The 23,159-nt window shown below is 44.0% G+C and overlaps 2 protein-coding genes and 3 long non-coding RNA genes across 8 annotated transcripts; 3 read left to right on the forward strand and 2 right to left on the reverse strand.

The window, feature by feature from the left end:
* Window positions 1-1,121: 1,121 nt before the first annotated feature.
* On the reverse strand, window positions 1,122-2,398 carry LOC136196442 (uncharacterized). Its single transcript, XR_010672195.1, has 5 exons — window positions 1,921-2,398; window positions 1,793-1,861; window positions 1,629-1,739; window positions 1,401-1,567; window positions 1,122-1,350 (listed from the first exon to the last, which is right to left on the reverse strand). It is a non-coding gene; the product is annotated as an uncharacterized lncRNA (long non-coding RNA).
* On the forward strand, window positions 2,027-3,204 carry LOC136196441 (uncharacterized). The gene is made up of 3 exons (XR_010672194.1): window positions 2,027-2,463; window positions 2,522-2,674; window positions 2,738-3,204. It is a non-coding gene; the product is annotated as an uncharacterized lncRNA (long non-coding RNA).
* Window positions 3,205-5,044: 1,840 nt separating this feature from the next.
* Window positions 5,045-7,663, reverse strand: LOC136196881 (uncharacterized). Its single transcript, XM_065986543.1, has 7 exons — window positions 7,526-7,663; window positions 7,401-7,476; window positions 6,873-7,056; window positions 6,634-6,692; window positions 6,468-6,581; window positions 6,076-6,422; window positions 5,045-5,656 (listed from the first exon to the last, which is right to left on the reverse strand). The coding sequence occupies exons 1-7, from the start codon at window positions 7,661-7,663 to the stop codon at window positions 5,123-5,125; spliced, it is 1,452 nt and encodes a 483-aa protein (XP_065842615.1). The 3' UTR covers window positions 5,045-5,122.
* A 1,521-nt stretch (window positions 7,664-9,184) lies between these two features.
* On the forward strand, window positions 9,185-20,037 carry LOC136196485 (uncharacterized). Its single transcript, XM_065986042.1, has 4 exons — window positions 9,185-9,357; window positions 9,808-9,905; window positions 9,953-10,217; window positions 10,265-20,037. The coding sequence occupies exons 1-4, from the start codon at window positions 9,351-9,353 to the stop codon at window positions 19,909-19,911; spliced, it is 10,017 nt and encodes a 3,338-aa protein (XP_065842114.1). The 5' UTR covers window positions 9,185-9,350; the 3' UTR covers window positions 19,912-20,037.
* Window positions 20,038-20,693: 656 nt separating this feature from the next.
* On the forward strand, window positions 20,694-22,722 carry LOC136196444 (uncharacterized). 4 transcript variants are annotated; one of them, XR_010672197.1, is made up of 4 exons: window positions 20,694-21,742; window positions 21,794-21,845; window positions 21,895-22,106; window positions 22,159-22,722. It is a non-coding gene; the product is annotated as an uncharacterized lncRNA (long non-coding RNA). The 4 variants fall into 4 exon arrangements; XR_010672199.1 differs by having other exon boundaries at window positions 20,694-20,822; window positions 21,230-21,742; window positions 21,794-22,106; XR_010672198.1 differs by having other exon boundaries at window positions 20,694-20,822; window positions 21,361-21,742; window positions 21,794-22,106.
* The last annotated feature ends 437 nt before the right edge of the window (window positions 22,723-23,159 follow it).

A 23,159-nucleotide genomic window follows, 5' to 3' on the forward strand; every position in this document is an offset into this window, starting at 1 on the left:
TGTAGACCGGTTTGTCGGTCTGCACGAACACCGAGTCGATTTTCGTGGAAAGAACGACCTCGATGCTTCTGTCGCAGTTCAAACGGCCGGGATTCGCCGAGATAACTCTGATGACTACGGTAGGAGGGGCGGAATAGACGGTCTGAAGCGGTATCTATACAAGAAAGGGGGTTAGTGCTCAGTTTTCAAGGCTTTTCGTCTAGATAGAGATGTACCAGAATAGTGACGTCTCTCGGAAGTCCTTAGAAATTTAGTTAATTATGATGACGTCATCTTTTTCTTGGTTTCTAACCGTGGGAAAGGATTTGCCGTCCGGCGTTGTGTATCACCATTCTGCCCTGCTCCACTTGAACGATCAGAGGTACGTTATTGACGTTGAATACCGACACCGACACTTTTTGTTCGACGCCTGCTTGCACGACGTTTGGCACGGCCGCGAAACAGTGTGGCCTTAGAATAGAGATTACTGTGATCTCCTGTCGCACTGATACAAGCCTCCTTACCTGTTAGACGCTTGAACATAGGAGAGCAGAGCTCCTATGGCTAGCACGAAAGCGAGAGAGGCTTTCATTGGCTCCGTGGGATACATTGATCTGGAGTCGGCGAGACAGCGTTCTTTAGAATGCGAATCGAGCAAGTAGTTCCGGATTTTACTGAGTTGTCCTACGAGACGGAAAGTGGGAAACGAGTCAAACCTAGACACAGGGCCCGTGGGGTTGTTGGTCGCTATTGTTCTCTTTTCTCACGTGCTCCGTGATCCCGGCGGGTTGTACAGTAAATGAAGTCTACCTTCCACTCTCTAACAAACAGGATGGAAAAGAGACCGGATTGTCGTAGGCAGACGTAGAATGGAACTCCCTGTTGGTGGATAGACGTTAATGGTAAAGGCGTGCAGGAGAAATCCTCAGAAAACGTAAATACCTTAGGCGGGATGTCTCTCAGGCCATTGCTCCAAATTTGATCCGGGTTGAGATTGCTCTGCTGCCACAGGCAACTTTTTGTCACTTCTGTCATTATCTGGCGCCATTATTGATTATGCCATTTATTTGAGGCTTGCACGTGCTTGAAAATCTATGAAGAGGACACATTAATTAGCTAACTAACTACTGCAGCAATAAGAATTGCTCTCTTATATGAACACCGATATCATTGTACGCAATGTAAACAAAAAAACACAATTGAAGAAAGTATCAAACCAAAAGTCACTATCAAACTCAATCGATAAAGCAAACTCCGTCAACACTTCTCTTGCTATTCAACCATTTTAAACAATTAATGCATAAGACCTCGTTCAAATGCTTTTGTAGTGGGATGGTCTTCGCCCAAAAAGGCTTTGTACGAACGAACAGCCTAAATAAAAATATCGAATATCTTAGAGAAAATCGATTCACGCGACTCACGATTTGCGCTAAACGCTTAGCCTCTTTCCCCCTATTCAACAAAAGAAGAGAAGCGCAAAGAGAGAGATAGTGCTGAGCCAATTGCACGTCATCCGACGAGAGGAACGTTTTCATCGACTCTGTCACAATGTCGCCATATTCGAGAGTTCTTTTCCACAAGTTCAATTCTGCAATAGAAAAAAAAAACGCTGAGCTCTGAAATAAGATTTTACGCGTAATGGATGTTACGAAAGAAGCTGGCTTGTGCTAAAGAGGCCATTTTTCGAATGTAGCAGCTGCGATGATCGAGAGGACAAGACTTAATGAATTTATCTAGAATTTCGACAACGGCAGCATGATCTACAAACAAAAGACAGTTAATCATAACCGTAAGCTCAATACTTTTTACTAACTGCCTGCATTTGCTTGAGCACGAGCAGCGGCTTCGGTTTTCTGGCACTCTTCAATACATTGGCTCACGTCTGAGTCGCAGAAAATATGCAAAGGTTAATCAATAGTTAAGCTTATACCTATACGAGACCTCTTAACGCGAAGGTTTGTGTGAATCTTGTTTTTTTCAATAGACCGGTTGCAGTAGGCGTGTCTTACTAGTTAGCTCACGTGCCGGAGTACAACCGGGCGTTTACTTCCGATATGGTAAACTTCTGTGCTGTTGTTGGTTGCGGAAACCGTGCGAATGGCGACAAAACGAAGAGCTTTTACCGTCTTCCTGCCATTGTCACGGGAAAAGGCGAGGCTTTGCTCGAGTTGACCGAAAGGCGGCGTGGGGCGTGGCTCGACGCGATCAACCGAAAGGACATAAGGGAAGGCAATCTCAAGTACACTCGCGTATGTTCGGATACTTTCATAAGTGGGAATCCTTCTGACGTCAACGACGACACGAATCCGGACTGGCTTCCCACCCGAAATATGAGTTATTCTTTGCAGCATGGTCCAACGCCAGAACGGTACGAGCGAGCTCAGCGACGCAGCAAACGTCCTCGATTGGACGAGGTAGACGCCGCGGACTCCTACAAAAGCGTCTTCGAAGACAAAGAGGCTACAGAGAAAAAACTTGTTTCAGGTGAAGAAGTCCAGACAGCTGCTTCCCTTCTCCTAACGCCTGCTTCCACTGCTCACAGCATTGAAGCTACGTGGCTGCAGCATTGGCCTAAGCCCGCCATACAGTTGCATTAAGCAGCTAGAATGCGCCCCTCTTTCTCGGCCACGATCCACGGCTGCAATGGTTCATCGCTCAATCTTTCAGAGTGCCTGACCTAAAACACCATGCAAAGGTAGATAAAAGAGGATTGGAGGCAGCCATACTTTGGCTGTAACAATTCGGTTTCCGTTGCTAGGCACGACAGAGACGAGTAGAGAGACCCAGCCGGAGACGAATCGAAGGTAGCAGTCTAGGCTCTCATAGTTCTGGAGAGCCTCGCCCTTATACGGACTCGGAGAGACGATCAGGTACATCGCAATGTGGACGCTGGTCGTGGCTGGCCACATCTCTACGACATCTACCCACTCGTTAATGGGCATTTCGTAAGGATTGCGGCCGTCAGCGAACGCCAATTTCGAGTCGTACCTATCCCGGCTCTCTGCCTTCGAAAGCTCGGCTCGGTAGCCTGGCAAAAGAGGCCTCAACAAAGACATTGTGCTCGATCTAATTTCCCGCATGTACTCCACGCGTAGGAGCGGTCACTAATTGGTCACGCGACTGCAACCGGTCTATAGCCTATATAAAAAGATCTAATATTGAAGTCGCTTCATATAAACATATATACAAAAGCATGTGCTTTATAGAATATATATCTATACCTCAGGACTTGTGCACGCTGGACAAGTGCATTCGAATAGGTATCGAACGCGAAGTCGTTCCCGACGATATTCGATTGTTTCCAACATCAAATCCTCAACATAGTTCATAGTGAGCTAAAGGAGGGATGAAATAGAGAGGCAAAAATCTCTACATAAACGTACCTCTTCTCCTTGGCAAATTCGACGAATTGCACGAGCTCTAAATGTCGTTCCAACGTTGGAAACATATACATTGGGACAGCAGGAATGATTGAAGAGAGAAAATCTTTGTTTCAAGAAAGACAGTACATATAGACATGTATATACAGTATATATACATTATCTTACTTGGAATACAAGCCGATTGCAGCTTTTTCGGCACGTACATCGTCCAGAAGCCCGAATCCGTTACGACGGTACTACACATACGTAATTAAAAGCCTTTAAAAATTACGAATAAAAGTTTGCATAATATCTGTATACCTGGCCAATTAGTTGATCAAGTAAATGTTCATCCACAGCACAACCCATGTACGTTTGAAAAAACGAATAGGTATTCAAGCGCATTTCGCTTTCCCATTCAGGATAAAGCGTGTCGTGTGGGTCTAATAAACAAATCCAACAGTAAAATCTTTTCTCTACATACTTATGTATTAATATGATCATATGCATGTCTTAATATATATATATAGATAGATAGATAGATAGATAGATATAGATATCTAGATATTACTTGCAAGCAATTCACGGATTGGACTGTCTTCGTTGTTTGCTTTTAGAATCTGCAAAAAAAGAACAAAGACGAGTTGAGCTTATCACTATTCTATATCCACAAACTTCGAGTTGGTCGATCGATCGTCCTAACAAGCGAACGGTTTCGAAGATGCATACATGACCAGAGTTCTTCTTCAATCTAGGGCATTCAATCTTGTGAATTCCCCACGCTTTTCTCTACAAAAAAGAAAAAAGTGAAGTCAGTAATTAAAAAACGCCTAATTAAATAAAATAAGCTTTTAATTTTCACTAGTATTCCAAGCCATGCGAACAAAGCCGGCTACGTTTTTGAAAACTCAAAGGACAAAATTCTTATGGTTTTGGCTTTCTATTCTCAAAAACTATTAAAAGTCAAAAACTTTTTTCCATATCTGTTTTACACAATGATCTAAAGCGAGGCCGTTATCTCTGAAGTAGCGTTTCTAACTCTAATGTATTGTACATGTGGTGGGGGTGGGGCCTAGCGACCTGGCAATGTTTTCCGCAGTAACGTGAAAATCTGCAAATCGAGCAGCGATACAATCGGTCACATCTGCAAAGAAGGAAATTTCCAAGTTAATGAAGAAGGCTTACAGCCCTCGGATGCATTCTACCTTGCTAGGCATTCGTGGCACACTTTGCCGACCATGGGATCACGCACGGCAAACGCAAATGGCTTTTCTTTCAAGACAATGGTCCCTCGGTCGATTGGCTTTGCTGCTACGAAGCCTTTTCCCTTCGTTTGGGTCGCAGTCTCTCGCACGAGGCTTGAAGACGCCATCTTGAAACGTTACCAAGTCCCGTAATGTCCGGGTAGCTCCAGAAAAGCGCGCAATTTTGCTTGATCCCGCGGACCGTTTTCCTGCAAGCGTAAGCAGCCAAAAAGTCAGTACCGACATTAAGCAAGATATTCGTTTGATTTTTTCTTCAAAAAGGCCTTTCCACTTAGGAAATTTTCATTTGCTTACTATTAATTGATAGCATTCATCTGGGTTTGTAGTCGAAAATCGCGTTTCAATTTGCGCTACGATTGGCTTGCCATAACATATACTATATGCTTATAAAACAGTCACATAACAGACAGCCAAAGAGACGTACAGCGCTCCCCACAATAAAACGAATACAATCATTTCTAAAACTTACCCATAACGACCATAGCTCAATAAAGAATGAGTTTTAGCTACTTAACACTATAAGTTGTTTAGAGAACTCAACTTAAGGTCTGCGTTATAAGGAGCCGTTCTTGCATCGCCAAAACGCTGGCTGCTCTCAGGGTAACTTGTATCTAAGCCAACCTTATCGTCAGATCGAGTTCGCTTGCAGCACGATTTCACTCTTTGATAAGCGTTCTTCCAGAATGTCCGAAAGTCTTTGGCCGCCCAGAAAAACACAACGAGGAAAAAGAGGGAGCAGAGAATAGCGACGCGATGAACGATCAAGAACGCAAACGTCAAGTTTTCGACTGCCGACTTTTCCTTGTTCGGACACTCGTCATTCAAATCGAGATAAACGCATTCGACGTAACCACCGAGGTTGTCAAGATCGACGCTATTGCGAACCATGACGACGATGAAGCCATTAAGTATAACGAAAATTTCAAGGACAAAGACGACGCTTAGGAGAAAGGCGAAGCGACGTTGAAGATCGTCGAGCTGACTGACGTGCTTCTTCTGTTTGGCGTCTTGACCTTGAACCGACGCAAAAAGCTTCTTTCTATTGAAACTCTATAAAAAGAACAGACATGTTCACAAAAAAGAAAAGCTGGTGTAGTGCCCGGCCTATAAGAAAAACTAATTCTTCGACGGCTCAACTGCAGCTTGCAAGGACGCAGTACATGCACGTGGAGACACTGACTAGCTTTTGCATATTGCATGCAGGAGATATCATTACTGTTTCCACTTGTATACAAATTTTGCCCTAATGCATTTCTACTGGGGTGTATCGGGATAGGGAAAGACTTTTACATTTATCAATCAAATTCGTTTGCATGCATGCCCTGTGCTTTCGGGAAAACACCCTGCACAGTTGCTCGTACGGTATCACCAACTAGATAATTATTTATTAAAATGGTCTCACGAGTACATTAGTTTATCAATTTCCAATGCATACTGCGCTAAACGCCACAGTTTACGGTTTAGCTTACCTGTTTTTTCAGTGTGTAAACCAGATGAACAGCGAAGAATCCGCCCACTGCGACAATGACTTGTTGCGGCAAAACGAATGAAAAGTAATGATAGGACGCACTGTCTATTATTGAGCAGACGTAGCAAAGAAGAGGATTAAAGTAAATACCTCCTCCTTTTATCCAATACGGAATAAATGCAAGTAGAAAAGAGGTTCCCCAGACAAAGGACGCCTCAATGGCGTGAATTTCGTTTCGGTGAGAAACAAACAGGCGGCTTTTCGACCGAACAATGGCAAACCAGAGGTTCAGGAAGCCAACGACGCACCACGATACGCCAGACGTGAAGCAGAAATTTTGAATTATAGCTATAAAAAATACAGAATTCGTGTCCAACATTTTGAATTTCTTACTGCGAGCGATGGAAAAAGTGCAAGCATCTGATCGCAAAGCTTTGAGAAGATCTCGCTCATCGCAGCAAATAGCCTTTTTTCGTCCAAGGAGTCGCCCAACCGCTTCGGAAAATACTGCAAATCAAGCACTATATACAAGGTGTCTGAAAGTTAGGAAAGATCTTACTTAACGACACAATTGAAATCAGGATATAATACGAAACGATGAGGTGAGGAAACTTCCGCCTGTGCAATATGACTCATATATAATATCAACTATCTATGAAGAGTTGGGGTCTTTAAGTTAATTAAAAGAAGTCACTACGATTGTTTATATAGCGCCAGAATCAAACCCTTTCGCTAATAAATCGATCATGGTGCTTCTAACTTTAGGGGCCAACTGCACTTATTTCTTTGACCACTAACTTGGATTTAATTGCTATAATTGCGACCGTAGCAGCGACGAATACCACGAAACCGACAATTGCTGTCACTGCGAAAACAACCGAATCGACTTTGGTCTTCGTCTCTCCAAGCCATTGCCAGTTGAGACACGAAACGTAGCAGCACGGGCTTGAGATATTTTGGAATGTCAAGTCTCTATGGCACCCTGAGCAAGATAATCAAATCACAAGCTAGAGCTTTCTATCGGAATTCAAGTACCTTAATTCGAGAACTGATCGAGACAGTATGAATTTATAAGAGACACAAAAGCCATGCTGCTGATATTGGCTAAACCTATTCCTGCCGTAAGCTGATCATAAGAGACGTTCAATACACGAATTATTCCTCGTATCTCAAACGGAGAGAGTGTCTGAAAAATCGAAAGTTGACCGCCACCAGGTCGAATGAGGATGTCCAAAAACTGGGAGCACTTGTTAGAGCTTAATAAAGGGAGTAGAGAAGGAATGAGACTCTTGACATCCACTTGCTCGATCAAATTTGTCCCCACACCGTGGGGTAGAGAAACTTCGACGTCACAACTGCTCCCATTGACAAAGGAAACGTTTCTCTGAGCAGCAATGTCCTCCTTCAAGCCATATACATGAATATAGTAACTGGGGATTTACTTTTCCTACCAAACGTTCCGAGCTCAAGCCCCAGTCGGGAAATGCAAAGATGAGTGATGGTACAGACGCAATGGCAAGCACCAATATACCGCAGCCGATCGCAAACAGCTTCAGCTTCGCATTTTTAGCTCCGCCTTGCAACGCCATCTATATAAGTCTCACGTGAGCAAGCGTGAGAACATATGTGGCTGGCACGCGACAATCGTTGACTCGAATGATAATAGACACATGTCTCTAATTACCGAAAAGTTTGAACAATATTTCATAGATGTCTCATGTCTAGCCGATTTTAGGCCGTTTCCCCATCGTATTCCGGCCGATACTGTAGAATGACGAATAAAACAATTAATTTCAAATATTTACAATTATCAGACAGGGACGTCGATCTTTGCATCCACTCATCGTTCAAAGTCGAGACAATAAAACTGTGGCCCCCGTTGGGAGTTTAGTGTCAACAGGGTCACGAGAATTTCGGTCCCTCCAGCCACTCTGAAGATCTCCCGCTCGACCATAATTCTAAACAAAGATCTAATCTCGATCTCGATCGTCGGAGCTAGAGCCGCGCCTCGATATAGAGCGAAGTAAGAATTCGGCTCGATCTCGCGCGATGGAGAATGACTGAAACAAAGCTGCAAGCCAGGTCGCAGTGCAGCCTTTCGTAGTACGTTTAAATGGAACGATCAACTCCCAGACCTCGAAAAACCGTGCTTAGAAGCATTAGTACTGGAGCACGATTCTCACGTGATCGCGCAAGCGCAAATAGACCCCTTGCAGGCACGCGACCAATTAGACGGTGACACGCCTACTGGAGGACAACCGGGACTTGCCAAACGCATAAAACGGCCCGAAACTCTACTTTCCTTCCCTATTACAGAGATTCCCTGACAACATCAGAGAGTACTCGTCTATACGAAGAAAAAGGGCAACTCGCGAAAGGCGTCGATCCTTCGCAAAAGCCATTACGCGAGTGGGCGGATGACATCGCGACAAGTGGGCGATCACAGGGACGTATTCCATCATAGCGCCAAGCTCATACGCGAATGAGGTCTTCCTGAATTACCGAAATATCAGGTGCTACCAGCGATTTCTTTCGAAATGGGTCGGATCTTTGTTTGACACGTCTGTCGCTGAAAATCGCCGTCGAATCGTTGCAGTAAAGGTAGGCTAATACGCTTTGTATCATCTATGGGCTTTGTGCTAGCTTTGTGAGTATTACTCTGGCGGAACACTTGAAAAAAATATGTCTGAGAACCTCAGGCTGCAGTATGCGTGGACTCATTCTGGAGTATTTTTGCAAGTTTTCCGCCAGAATGGTACTCAGAAAGTCGCTAGATGACACGAAAACGAATTAGCCTACCTTTACTGCAACGATTCGGAGGCGATTTTCAGCGACAGACGCGTCAAACAAAGATCCGACCCATTTCGAAAGAAATCGCTGGTAGCAGTTGATATTTCGGTAATTCAGGAAGACCTCACTCGTGTATGAGCTTGGCGCTATGATGGAATACGTCCCTGTGTTCGCCCACTTGTCGCGATATGTCATCCGCCCACTCGCGTAATGGCTTTTGCGAAGGATCGACGCCTTTCGCGAGTTGCCCTTTTTCTTCGTATAGACGAGTACTCTCTGATCTAGTCAGGGCAGCTCTGTAATTGGGAAGGAAAGTAGTGTTTCGGGCCGTTTTATGCGTGTGGCAAGTCCCGGTTGTACTCCAGCACGTGAGCTATCGTTGACTCCCACGCCAACTGCAAGGGGTCTATTGTTCCGACTCGACGAGCTCAGAGCTACAGGCTAAGACGTGCAACTGTTCTTCGATCGCCTTCAAGTGCATATTCGATGTCTGGTACGGTCTAACTTACGTCCATGCTCTTTCTGTCTTCGTTCTGTTACTAAGACCAAGCCAAGCCATGTGGTTACACGATGAATCTCTCTCTAACCACTTTTCTTGCTATCAGCCAGCCTTTGGCTTGCTATACTTGGTATTTTTTTCACAAACTGGCCTTTTGCTGGTCTAACACGGCAGATAATTCTTAGTCACGCCCCTTTTTCTTGCTCCCGTGCCGATTAGGTCGAATAGGCTGCTTTGCTTCTGTATAAATGGCGTTTTTCTTGGTACTTATCAATTTCTTTTATTGATTATCGATCAATGATGTCAGAAAGAATTCCTTGAATGTGGAAAACCTTTCTTATCACCTAGGACTAATGGGTGGCTAATAAAATCTGTCATTATGAGTCTCATTTTTACAAATTTTCTTTATTAGCTTATCATGTTTAATTAACTAATTCATTTCAGACGTGACTGAGTGGGGATTTTGCCCGAGAAGTCCACCCTTGTGGGAGTACATTCAAGTCATACTGAAGAAATACCCTCACGGTGGGCAGATTCTAAAGGTACTTTGCGAGAATGTTTTGCGCTTTCGACATCAGCTTCTGCACAGGAGCTAATTCAGAATGCAGACGACGCTGGCGCTACCGAAGTGCAGTTTCTTCTCGATGCGAGGCCAGATGCATATGGCAGAGAAACTCTGATCAACCCGGGATTAGCTCGATTTCAAGGGCCGGCTCTTTACGCGCAGAACGACGCTGTTTTTAAGGACAGCGACTGGGACAGCATACAAACTCTTCACCGAAGCGTGAAGGAGAAAGATCCCATGAAAGTGGGTCGTTTTGGAATTGGCTTCAATTCTGTTTATCACCTAACAGGTAGTAAGACTTGGCAAAAGGTGAAAATGTTTTGAACTGTTTTTTAGATCTTCCCAGTGTTGTGAGTGACAAGAAAGTTGCCTTTTTTGATCCTCAAGAAAATTGTTTCGAAAAAGGCGGTGCAGGGCACACTTTGTCAGCTTCTGCAAAATACCCTGATCAGTTTGCTCCGTACAACGTATTTGGCTGGAGCATGGCTGATTTATCATACAAGGGAACTCTTTTCCGGTTTCCTTTGAGAAGCAATGGTGATGAATCGGATTTGAGCGAAAGCGTCCACTCTCCTGAAAGCATTCGCGCTACGTTGTTTGAACCTTTCAAAAAGGACGCTCATCTTGTTCCTCTTTTCCTCAAATGCGTTGAATCGATCAAGCTCTTTGACTGGCGGCCAGAAAGTGATTCGCCTGTAGAGGTGTTTAGCGTCTCTATAAAGGAAGAGAGTCGGCAAGCTGTTCGTGATGCGAGGGCGCGGATTAACGTTGGTGTTGAAAACGGCAATGTTTTGGTGGAAGAACGTTTTGAAGCAGTTGTGACCTGTCGAGACGAATTCCAAGTTCTCTCTAATCAGAAATGGCTAATTGTTCACCACATCTCAAAGGAGCATTTGGACATCTTGAAACTCAGTAAAGAGCTGCATCAATTGCCATGGATTGGCCTTGCATTCGCAATCCCTCCCTTGACCGCCCAGTCTCAAGACCCAGGACGGATGTTTTGCTTTTTACCTCTTCCTCCCAGTGACAGCAGCAACACGGGTTTACCTGTGCACGTTCACGGATCGTTCAGCGTTGCTGATAACAGAGGAAGCCTGAAATGGCCTGCTGCTGACTGCGAAACTGATAAGGAAGCCAAGTGGAATACGCTACTTCTTGAACATCTAGTAGCCTCAGCGTACGAGGCTCTGATTTCTAAAGCTATTTCTCTGTCTTTGGATCCCGGTACCGTCTACCGAGCCTGGCCGGAACCTTCACTTGTTATTAAATGCCATTGGAAAGACGTCGTTAATCGTGTTCTCCGTCGTTTACTGCGCAAAGATGTCTTTTGGACGGACAGCGGCGATGGTTCGTGGATTTCTCTTGAAGAAGCTGTCGTGAATAAATCGCCAGAATTGAATGCGGACGAAAAAGCTGCATACGAGGATCTGATACGAATTGGAGAGCCTATAGTTCTGCCTCCAAGAAATGTTCTGTCTGGCCTGTATCACGCTGACGCTTGTTCCAGGCCGTTTAACTCACAGTTTCTTTGTTCCTTGCTTAAGAAAAGTTCTTACAAGTACGTTGACTTTAGTCGCAAGACGAAGCTTAGTCTTCTTGCGTTTGCTTTGAGGGACGAAGTATATGCTGATTTAGTTGGACTCTTCTTGCTGCCAGTTAACGACGGGTCATTTGTCGCGTTTGAGTCGTCGTCATCGCCAACCAAAGTCTTCGTAGAGAACAAGAAGATTCCGTTATCGCTTTTTTCGGGAACGGACATCAGATTCTTAGACTGCACTTTGGGCGAGCCACTGCGCCAAAAACTAACGTCGGATCAGTGTTGCAAAGCGCTCTCGTTGATACATCTTCAAAATTGTCACGTGCCTTTGCTGCTTAAAAGCATTTTAAACAGTTACTGGCCGTCCAAAGAGGAGAAGTCGATTCTTCCGTGGTCTGATCAGCCTAGCCGTCAGTGGATGGAGGATGTTTGGGAATGGCTGGGATTTCATCAAAAATATGATGAATTTGTTGGCTGCTTTGTCGTACCTTGTGAGAAATTCACATCTGTAGCAAAGCTCGTCCGTAAAGGGATCGTCCTCTTCGCTCGACATCATTCAGTTTTGCCGGATGAAATGTCAGAGAATGTGGCGTCCGCTTTTAGAAGTGCCGGTTGCGTTGTTTTACAGGGCTGCCCCGATTACATTTTATCTAACAAGGAATTGACGAATTACGTGTGGACTCAGACCAAAGCTCTTTCTTGCCTGGCTGAGGGACCTGTCTCTCTTTCCTCTTTTCAGAACTGGACCAATATTCAATGTGAAGAGGTGCTTTCATTCCTTTCTTGTGTGATTAAAAGCTGTTCTTCTTTAACTTCAGAAATGGAGACGGCAGTGCGGTCAATGCCTATTTTTTGTCTCTATCGTTCGCGTGCCTATACAAGCCTTCAGGAATGCCGATCATTCGTTCCGGATTTCATTCGGAAAGATCTTCCACTGAAGGCTTCTCTGCTTTTGTTTCCGAACCAAGAGCAATTGACGATACTGCGCCATCTATCGCCATCTTCTTATGAAACGTTCACTTTGGAAGAGATCTTCACCAAAGTAGTGTTTCCTGATTTCGAAACTTACGGAATGGGTGATAAAACGGCTTTAATAGAGTTTCTACTAGATCATCATCGTTCTCTTCCTGACGTCGTCAACAAAGGTCTGACCGAACTGAGCTTTGTTCCTGTTGCAGACGGAACTATCAGGAAACCGTCACAACTTTTTAATCCGAACACTTCTCTGGTCTCGAAGCTTTTTCGAAACAAGCCGGTTTTCCCTTGTGGACACTTTGCTCCTTCTGAAAAGTATGGCCATCTCCTTTCTGTTGTTGCAGGCTATCGTTCGTTGAAGTCAATTTCTGGTGTGGAGCTTGTCAATATAGCCCACGAAGCTTCAGCGGGCGACGCTGACAAAGGTGTAGCGCTGCTTAACCTTTTATCTAGAAAAGAGGAATGGGTAAAAAACCGTTTGTTGGAACGAGTACCACCGCTGTTCGGTGCAGCTATTTCTTCGACCGTCGCGCAGTTGTTGAAACGAATAAATTGGTGCCCTGTTCAGTGCGATGCTCCCACTTCTTATCCTTCTGCTATGCCGTGGAAGGCTGGTGGCTGCAAGACAGCTCTACCTTCTGAAACCGTTTGTACCTTTCGCGGCAATGGAGTTGCTGTTGAGAATTTGCCTTTTCTTGTTGGCAGCACTAAATTTGTATTAAAGGAAGGTCTTCTTCAGGACGAGTGTCTCCTTAACGTACTTGGACTTCGTCAACCGAATTTGGATAGCGTTTGTGAACACTGGTTGAACGCAATGAAGAACTTCAAACTAAAAAAAGATATTTGTCCTAAAGAATTTGACTATATGATGCGAACGTTGCTTTCCCTTTTGCCTCAGTACTGGTCTGTGGCATCTCTTCAAGATGCTTTCACTCGATATTTTTCTCACTTTGATTTCGTTTGGATTAATAACGTTGACGGATTTGTTTCCGCTGATCGCTTGGCTTTGTCTTGTTTTAATGATCTTTCTCTAGAGCCTTGGCTTTTCTCCATTCGTGAAGTGGATCGTTCTCATTTGTCTTCCTCGGAGATTCAATCTGCTCTTGGAATAAAATCTGATTTTAGTCAATCTGACGTGCTGAATGTCTTAGCCCGAATGAAGAAATCTCACGACGAAGGCCAAGCGACAACAAAAGTCGCTCGTGATTTAGGTATTGCAATAGGAATTCTTAACTGGATCACCGAGGATGTCGTCGATAAAGTTTCTTCACAATTGCTTGACCAAATTCTTGTTCCGCTTAACTATCCGGGAGAGCTTCGATTGGTTCCGCTGTCAACGGACGTTGTTTATTGCGATGCGCGATGTGGCAGTACTACTGACTTTAACGTCATTCATGAAAACGTTCCGCGAAGTACTGTCATAAAACTGGGTGTTTCTTCTCTGAACAGATTTTTGGACCGCGAATTAAAAAAGAAGCATCTTGACGATTACGCGGTTGATTTGGGAGAAGACTTTGGTCAACAAGAGCCCCTTTCACGTCGTTTAGCAAACATTATTGAAGCTTATCCATGGGGAGTTCAGATTCTGAAGGAACTTGTTCAGAACGCTGACGATGCTGGAGCGTCTGTTCTTCACATCGTTTACGACAAGCGATATCATCCTACTGAGGCGGTGTTTTGTGACGGTTGGAAACACTTGCAGGGGCCGGCATTGCTGGCCTACAATGACCGTTCTTTTTCTAAAGATGACATTGTAGGAATTCAAAATTTGGGTCTTGGCAGTAAAAGAGACGATGCTGCAAAAACAGGTCAATTCGGAATAGGGTTCAACGCAGTTTACCATCTTACAGATTGTCCGTCTTTTATCTCCGACAATAAGGATTTTTGCGTCTTCGATCCTCTATGCAAGTTCATTCTTGGTTCGTCAATTAGAAAGCCTGGCCGTAGATTCAATCTGATTGAGGGTTTTTGGGAAGGATATTCTGATGTCAGGGATTCTTATTATTCAGTTTTCTCTGCGGACCAACTCTCTGGGGGCACTCTGTTTCGATTTCCTCTAAGACATAAAGACTACAGCCCGGCTGAGCCGATATGTAAAAAGGGTGTAAGTTGCATTGAAATGGAAAGTCTTTTGGAAGAGTTTTCTGAAATTTCTTCTTCTCTGCTGCTTTTTCTGAATTCATTGACGACAATAAAACTTTCCGTTATTGATGATAAAGGACGAATCGAGCGTTTTTCGGTTAGCGCTGAATTGCACCTAACTGCGATGCAGAAACGAGAAGACATGTTTACAAAAATTTCCGCTGCCAAGAAGATGAAAACATTCTCTGTTCCTTGGTTTAAAGTCGCATACGAAATGAAGATCGTTGAAACTAAGGAAGAACATCTCCATTCGACGGAATTCTATCACGTTCTTCAATCGATCGGTAATCAGTCGCTTTGTAATGGCCAGCTTAGCGATTATTCAGAAAAAGCCGTGCTTCCTCGAGCTGGCATTGCTGCTTCGGTTTTGGACTATGAACTTAAAGCTGACGGCGGCAAGGCCTACTGCTTTTTACCGCTGCCTGGTCGAATACCTTTGCCGGTCTGCGTTAACGGCCATTTCGCCCTTGAATCGTCACGTTGTGGTCTCTTTCAAAGCTCTTCAGCAGGAGCTCGCAACCTGAATCAGACTTGGAACGAAGATCTTATTGATTGCTGTATTGCTCCAGCCTACGCTGCCTTTCTCGAAGAAGCCACGCGCTATGTCAATCCTACTGCATTTGATTCTGATTTTGGCAGAGTTCATAGCAGGCTGGCGTGGTTTCATTCTCTCTTTCCTGTCGTCAAAGATGACGACATTTTGTATTGGAATCGATTGGCTAGCAAAGTTTATGGGTTTCTTATAGAATGGGAATCGCCCGTTCTCGCTTATGTAGACTGCCTTCTGCCGTGCGAGCAGCAATTGTTGAAGAATTTTGCCTCCTTTTCGGGCGAAGAGCTGATGGCTCTGCCTAGTTTGGATAGAGCTGCTGTTGATGCTGGTTTTGTTGTTAACGATCGATATCCTTTACAGCCTACATTGGAGTGGTTATCGCTTGGACCAGTGAAACAGAAAGACGTTCATTTCAGCAAAGCTCTTTATTGGTCACTGAAAGACGTTGAACTTCGCATTGGAGAATATGGCAGTGTTGTTCTTAAAGCGCTCCTTCTGTTGCTCGGACTTCCTGTTGTCACTGCAACTGAAAAAATATGTTTGTCTTTGCAAAGTGTTGGTGATTCTGGACTTGAAATGGCAAGTCCTGAGTCAATCTGCAAATTTCTTTATCAATTTGATTTGCCATCGTGTCCTTGTAAACTTGAACTGGGTGAAATCAAGGCCACGCTCTTTAAAGCTCCGGAAGTCGTTAGCTTTCTTTTGAACTTTCTGTTTGTTTGCGATGGCTGGTCGCTTTCCCTGCAGAAACTGGAGGGCCTTCCTCTTTCAGTCACAGGAGACGAACGATTGAAAGTTTTTTCGGAGCAAAATCCGATCTATATTTCTTGCCACTCAGAACTTTTTCCGGCTAAGTCTGATCTTTTTATGCACCCTCACATTCGTGATTCGACATTCATCCACTTTCGCTGGAGCAGTATCATTGAGATTACTCAGACAATCTGTTTACTCTCTCCGCCTGCGTTTGTTGCTACACTTGGCAATGCAGAATTGTTTCCTGATTATATGCAGCATGCGGCGTTGGCAACACTGTCTTCGCCGGATAAATGGATTTTCAAATTTTGGGAGTACATTACAACGGAAGGAGTGGCTTGTTCTTCCTCTTTCGAAGATGCAATTGCTTGTTTTAAGGTTTTTCCCGTTATTCCTGCTACCAGTAGCTCTCAGTCCATTCTCGTTCCTGTTAAGCATGGCTATACGGTTGTGCAAGTTACTGATTCTTATTCTCCTATTATAGCTGAAGCTGAGAAAGCTGTAACGCAGATGGGAATGCCTGTGCTGCGACGTGAACTTCTCAGTGACATCGCCATCAATGCTTTGGTTAAATGGCAGTTAGTCACGTTTGATTCTCCGAGAAGGGTTATAAAGGCTCTTCAATTCCTTACTTCAAATTCGGAGAGCTTGCTCAATACATCTGTATCGCTGTGTCTTTTAAAATATTTTAATTTACTTGTCGACTTTGTCGACTCATCCTCTTGTAAGTCACCGGGTCTTTCTCAAAACGAGCTATCGGACCTTGCTGCTCTCTCGCTGTTTGAGACGGTTAGCGGTGAATTTCAGCCTATAATCCACCAAAGGTGCGTTTGTTTACCTTTTGATTTGCTTTTACGCGGTTCCGAAAAATGGATGAAATCCACGTCAACGCTTTTTCTCAAGAGCCAATCAAATTTATCTTCTCTTTACAAACGCTTGGGTGTGATTGACACTCTTCACGTAGAAGACATCTATGTAAGCTTTATACTTCCAAAGTTTCACTTGCTGTCAGATGATGATCGAATGGAGCATTTGCTGTTTTTGAAATCGTTTTGTCAGGTGCCCAAGATACTTGAAACTCTGAAGCAAACTCCGTGTTTCTTCAAAGGTGGAGATGTTCGTTGTGTCAATAGTTTATATGACCCCGATGTTGAGCTCTTTTCTCTCATGCTGGACGATCAGTACTTTCCTCGCATGCCCACAGCGGCTGAAGAATCAGTGGAGAATTACAGAGCGGAGTGGCTAGAATTTCTTCGAAAATTTGGCTTGCGAAAAGTCGCTCTTCCGAACCTGCTTTTAGAACTAGCAGAACGTCTTGAGAGAACAGGCAGGAAGTTTTCAATACTACCACAGAGTTGGATAGAAAAGTCGAAATGCTTGTTTCATCACTTTATCGTTAATGACTACGAAGGATGTATTAGGGAGAACTACTCATCATTCAAATGTCTGCCCGCAGCAAAAATCAGAAGTAACTTGGAAGTCATTTGTGAACCTTTTTCCGCTACAATAACGAGCTGCGAGCTTTCAGTAAAATATTCTGATGCAAACGAACGGATCTGCTGGACTTCGTGCTCTTTGGCACCAAAATGGACCGAAAGTCCTTCAGCAAAGTCTCTCAGTTATATTAAAGTTTCTCCTTCTTTGGAACAAGTTGTAGATAATGTTCGACGTTACATCGTAGGTTATGAGACAGCAAAATTTCGCCAAAAAGTCGACCAATGTCTTTCCAATGAAATGGAGCAAATAACTCTCTGTACCATGCAGTATTTCAGTGAGAATGTGAGACTCCAGCGGCTTCCAATTTTATCAGTTTCATCAAATCTGAGCGACTTCTCGATATTTAAAAAATGTTTTACGAATAAGGCAAAACTTAAAACCGTAAAAGAGCTTTGGGGTCTTAATTTCATTTTCATCAAGGAAGCAAACGCCTTTGTTACTCCACTTAAGGTTGTACGAAGGTCTCCCAAAGAGCTGCTTCATCTGCATCCGTATTTCTACGAATTACCGGACATGTATGGAATGCACATTAATCTACTGCGCTGTCTTGGTGTAGACGCCGAAGCTAGGCCATTTCATTGCGCTTGCGTTCTTAGAGAAGTATATCGTAAGAATGACAAATGTAATTCCTCACTCAATAATTCAAACGATTTCGTAATCGAAGATTCAAAAGAGGTCAAATTCAAAGATTTAAAGGACATCAGAATAGCCATGTCTGCGATCGAGTGCCTCTTTCGTTTGCTCCAACGAAATGAAAGCGAAATAAACAATGAATCACTTACCGTCGCTTTATCTCCTTTGTTTTTATTGAATCGAAAGAGAGGGCTTGAGCCTTCAAGTAATTTGGTCTTTCTTGACGATGTTCGACATGAAGAGTACGTTCCGCTTCTTCATCGCTCTAAGACTTTTAGATCCAACTCTTTTCTCATTGATCTTACTGCGTGTAATTTGTCATTTCTTCACGAGAAAACGGTTGACTTGTTGCCAGAGAGACTTCAACCGAGGAAGGCTTCAACTCTTTTCGGTTTTCGAATCAGGAAAGAAAGTATTGTTGCTCCGTTAAATGAACAGCATCTGACTTCTCTTGAAAGGCTAAAAAACTTGATGACTTCACAAAACTTTGTGTTCGGACTTAAAAGCATCTATGTCCACAAAACCAGGAATGAAGCGATTCCTTTATATTTGGAAGAAGGTCTAAAAACTATTGCCCAACTCAATGTACGTTGTTTGAGTTCTTTTTCAACTTGTCTTGTTTGGTTTGATGATCAAAAGGAAGTAGAAAACACATCGGAAAATGGAAATGTTTACCTCGAAGTATCAGAAACGGGAAATGAAGCCGTCCTCTATGTCACGGAATCTGCCATTAAAGACCATTCTTCTGAAGCAGCTTTTCCTGTTTGGATAAGGATCATTCATTGTCTAATGCAATTTTTTCGATGTCCAGCTGATATTGACAGCGCTACTGTCATAGGCATGCTCACTCTCAAAAGTCCTTTGGAAATACCATTGTATTTGAAGTTTATTGGCATTTCCTTCCGTGACTTTGGTCACGAGCGAGATGAATCGCGTTACGTAGAAGATTATTGCGGTGAGGAAATGAATACGGTTGAAATAGATCACGATGTCACCGATAGTGCGTGTGATTTTGACGAACGCGTTGTATGTTCTACAGCCAAGAACACGCCTAATTACGGTCGAGTCCTTAGTAAAGAGTACAAGCAAAGTGATTTGAATGACGTTCAGGATAATTCGCTCTACGTTATCGATGGCGGTAAAGAAGATTCAATCAATGTTGACCCCTCGAATCTCGACAAATTAATGACGCGAGAAACTGAGCCACACGTACCAGATTTCGCACCCGCTGTTGAGTCACGATCTGCCCGTCAGCAATTAAAGACGTTCCGGGAAGAAGAATCGCACATTTCAACTGACGGGCAATCCGAAAGAACAAGCGGTAGTTTTCATTACAACTTTTCTCGCGCCAGCTCTTCGTTAGGTAACACCATGAGACCGTTTTGTGGCGGAGCATCCCACTACGTTGGCAGTCATTCTGAATATTTTCTTTCGAGTCAGCCTTGTTCCCCTCAACCGAAAATGGGGAGATTGTTCCGCTCCCAAGCTGCAGCTGATTTGCTAGCTGCTCGAAAACAATACGAAGCACAAATTCAAACAAGAAGTTGTAATTTTGCCCTAGTTTGCTTTCTTTGCCACGAGTGCGCCGAGAAAGCTCTTAAAGGTGTGTTGCTTCTGGAGAAAGGTCTCGATGTTACGCAGCGCAAAAGCCATAATCTTCTATGGTTTCGAGAGTCTGCCCTGGCTTACGTTTCTGAATCGGCTAAGTTTATCGTCCAGAAAAGCATCTCTGAGTTGAACAACTATTACGTCCCCACTCGTTACCCAGATGCCTTAGATGCTGTACCTGCAGTTTCCTTTACACAAGACCATGCACGAAAGGCTTTGGAGAGTGCCGAAATCATTGTGAGAGAAACTGAGGCTTCTTTTATTCTCAAAGAGACTGCAGTTTAGCGTGCATTACATTTGCACATCGTGGGGCGCATTAGTATATGTCCCATTTATTTGCCTTTTAATTATTTTGGTATGTCCACTTTTTCCACTTTATTTGTTTAGGTTTGTGCTCTTGACTTCTATTTAGCTGCCTATTGTTGTATCATTATGCAAAGAGAATCAGTGAAAAGCGAACCGTTTTTTACTCCGTCGTTAGCTGCGATCGGTCAAGATCGTTCGATTAAGCCTTAATTAATTAATTGGCGCGCGCCCCCATGAGCGCTGGCCAGGATAGCCTCGGCAAAGATAAAAGAGAGAGCTCTGGCCTCAACGTTGCTTGCAGCACGGGAGAGCCTGGGTTTCGAGGCTACCACTGCATGGGACTCATATCGCTCTAGCCAGTAGCCTTGCTCACCGCGGAGGTCCCCAGTCTGATGAGATAAACAGCTATTTGGACGTCGACCTACATTACCTCTATAAGAAGGCTCTTATGTGTCTTTTTCGAGCTTCTAAGTAAGCTTTATATTTTATATTGTTTAGGGTACTTCTTTCAAGCCCCAGATCGAAACGAATCGGTTTCGCGATTGGGCGATCCGGGTTTCATGTCGTCCCCGTTTCACGTGACAGAAATCATGAGACTTTTTTCGAATTTTTTTTCTCGGAAAAAATTCATGGATGCGTAACGACGGCTTTAGGTTGGTTCAGACAACTCTATCGTGCTTGATTCTCCTCATGCAAGCAGATGAGCGCGAACAAGGAACCAGGGATACGGGATGTCGTGAACCCGTATAACAACAAGCAAAAACGGTCCGATTTGACCTATAAAAGCTGCCTGTGACTCGACAACGGGTTCGCTAGCTGTCTAAGAAAGCTATCGCGAGGATCGATCAGTTAGATGTCCAGACAACGCACTCGGAGCACGGAGTTTCGAGGTAAGACAATCAGAGACGCTGCTTAGAACGATGTACTACCCTAAATAGCCCACCACCGCACATACGCATACACGCACACGCAGAAACAATCACCGGCGAAGGCGCAGAGACGCTAGACGTCGTTTATGAACACCTAAGGAGAATCCATGGATATATTCAACGCTTGAGATACAGATAACTTTATCTAGTGTAGCGATCTCCCAGAGCATTGCACCGTACGACCAACTAGAAAAAAATCAACCGCGTGAAAGTGCGTATTGGCATTATTCAATGATCACTTTCACTTGATTCGGTAAAAACGCGATACAGCAGCGATTCCGGTGCCGTCTACCCCTATGGCCACGCTAGATTTTTTCGGAGAATAAGTACCAATGCGAGCCTAACTGATACTGTACGTACGGATGCAGGACGGAATCCGGCCACTTCATTTTTCGTATGAATGGCTCGTCAGTCACCGTGCAAATTTCAACGTGAAAAACACAGATCATGACCTAATTAAAATAGATTTCTGATAGTTGGACTCATCACTCTTATTTAGGATGGAGGCACTCCATTTTCTCTAGCCTGTACAAGTTTCGTTGAAACAATGGAGAAAATTGTCTATCTCGAAGAACATGGTCATATTTTGTCTCCATACATATTTATGAGTCCAATCGTAGGGATTTCTCTCACTGACCTCCAAGCAGGATTCTTTCGTAGATTGAGAAAAACTAGATTCGCCCGAGCCTTCGCTTTTCGACTCCCATTATGTAAACCTCACAACTGTTATGCATATTCCAGCTCATGATGTTGGACTCGCAATAAAAGTAGTGACAAAACAAAGGTTTTCGAAAGTTGCCGTAAAAGGACAAATATCTGCGCTAAAACACTTACGAACAGCACATTATATAAAGACTACATGTACGCAGTGCAACAAAACGGTATAAACACGTACGTAGTTGACGAAAACGCTTTTATTTCTTCACGTTTAGATATGACATCTCGAAATACGACCTGATTCGGATAAAAGGCATGCAGGAGACAGTAAGGCTTTCTTCTTCTACTATTCCTCGTTCGTTTCGGGCACGTTTAGATTTGTCAACGCACAAAAAGAGCAACGATTGTCAAACGGAGACTCCATGCAAGGCGGAAACGTACGTTACGTAGAACTCGAACCGTTTCCTCCGATTAGTTTACTACATCTCTCGAGCCGACGCACGAGTCACAACGTCACTTCAGCAAAAGATAATCGCCTCAAATTCGCGTAACGACGAAGACAGCAAAATATTTCGAGAATTACACGAGGTAAGATCGCTGAAGAGCCCCGCTCCCACACGCTAAGCTTCCTGATACACAGGCACAGGACAAGGGCAAACCAAACCGTACGTGGTGGAAAACGGACTTTTTCGTACGCGAACCAAGTTGTTAGTCAGGTGTCGACTGCGGCCCACTCAGCTTCTCTCTGTCTTACCTGCATACTTCGGTAATATCGCCGTGCAATTTGGCCAAAGGATGTATGCTCCGGGTATAGGGATATTTCTATGGTTTCTGCATCAGTTAAATAGTTTTGAAATTGTACAAGATTATGCTCTCTTGAGCAATGGAAATTCACGACGCCGTATTTTCCGGCGAACTTCTTTTCTGCTGCAAAGAAACAATCGTCCTTTTTAAATTTATTCATCTTTGTGTTTTAATTCTAATGTTTGTTGTAGAGTCTTTGACGTGAGCTAATGGAACCAATGGATGAGCAGGTAAGCGCTCCTAAGAGAAAGCTGCCAGTCGTAATTTCTTTTGCGTAGGCGTTAACTTGGGGTCCTGAGCAAGACCCCGTCATCAAAAAACTGCTCGAACGGGGTCCTGAGCAAGACCCCATCATCAAAAACTGCTCGCGGTTTTGTAAGGGAAGGGACGTTTGCTTTATTTAATAAATTGAAAAAAATTGCACAGAGTTTCCCCTCGCGTTTTCATGTACGGGCAGTTTCGACGGGGTCTTGCCCAGGACCCCTTCGAGGCAGTTTTTTTTCACGGGGTCTTGCCCGGGACCCCGCGCGAGCAGTTTTTCAATAACGGGGTCGTGCTCAGGACCCCCACTTCCTAAAAAATACAAATTAGCTTAGCTGAAGCAAAGAATACGATGTACCTTTCATTTTGATGCGTGATCGACGAAGCGATGGAGCACAGGTAGAGACTTCAAGATAATGAGATGCCGTTTCTCTGGATTTAATTAAAGCTTGTCCTGTTCCTCACGTCTACGGTTAGAAGTAGGCTACAGTACAATCGACCATTCTACTTTTTGGACTTGAGGGATTCGAAACGTGAGCAGGGCACCACCTCATAAGAGAGAAACCGTTTCAATCA

Source organism: Oscarella lobularis, chromosome 16 (assembly GCF_947507565.1).
Source record: "Oscarella lobularis chromosome 16, ooOscLobu1.1, whole genome shotgun sequence".
NCBI classification, from domain to species: Eukaryota; Metazoa; Porifera; class Homoscleromorpha; order Homosclerophorida; family Oscarellidae; genus Oscarella; species Oscarella lobularis.

Bases quoted from the DNA above. Each gene is read 5' to 3' on its own strand.
- LOC136196881 (XM_065986543.1), bottom strand. From the start codon at position 7,663: ATGGCGTTGCAAGGCGGAGCTAAAAATGCGAAGCTGAAGCTGTTTGCG. The intron at 7,477-7,525 runs GTAGGAAAAGTA...TATGGCTTGAAG, and splicing joins GCTTGAGCTCGGAACGTTTG to GAGGACATTGCTGCTCAGAG. The intron at 7,057-7,400 runs GTGTGGGGACAA...TATCTTGCTCAG, and splicing joins CGAAGTTTCTCTACCCCACG to GGTGCCATAGAGACTTGACA.
- LOC136196485 (XM_065986042.1), top strand. The intron at 9,906-9,952 runs GTACTTTGCGAG...GCTTCTGCACAG, and splicing joins ACGGTGGGCAGATTCTAAAG to GAGCTAATTCAGAATGCAGA. The intron at 10,218-10,264 runs GTAGTAAGACTT...ACTGTTTTTTAG, and splicing joins TTCTGTTTATCACCTAACAG to ATCTTCCCAGTGTTGTGAGT.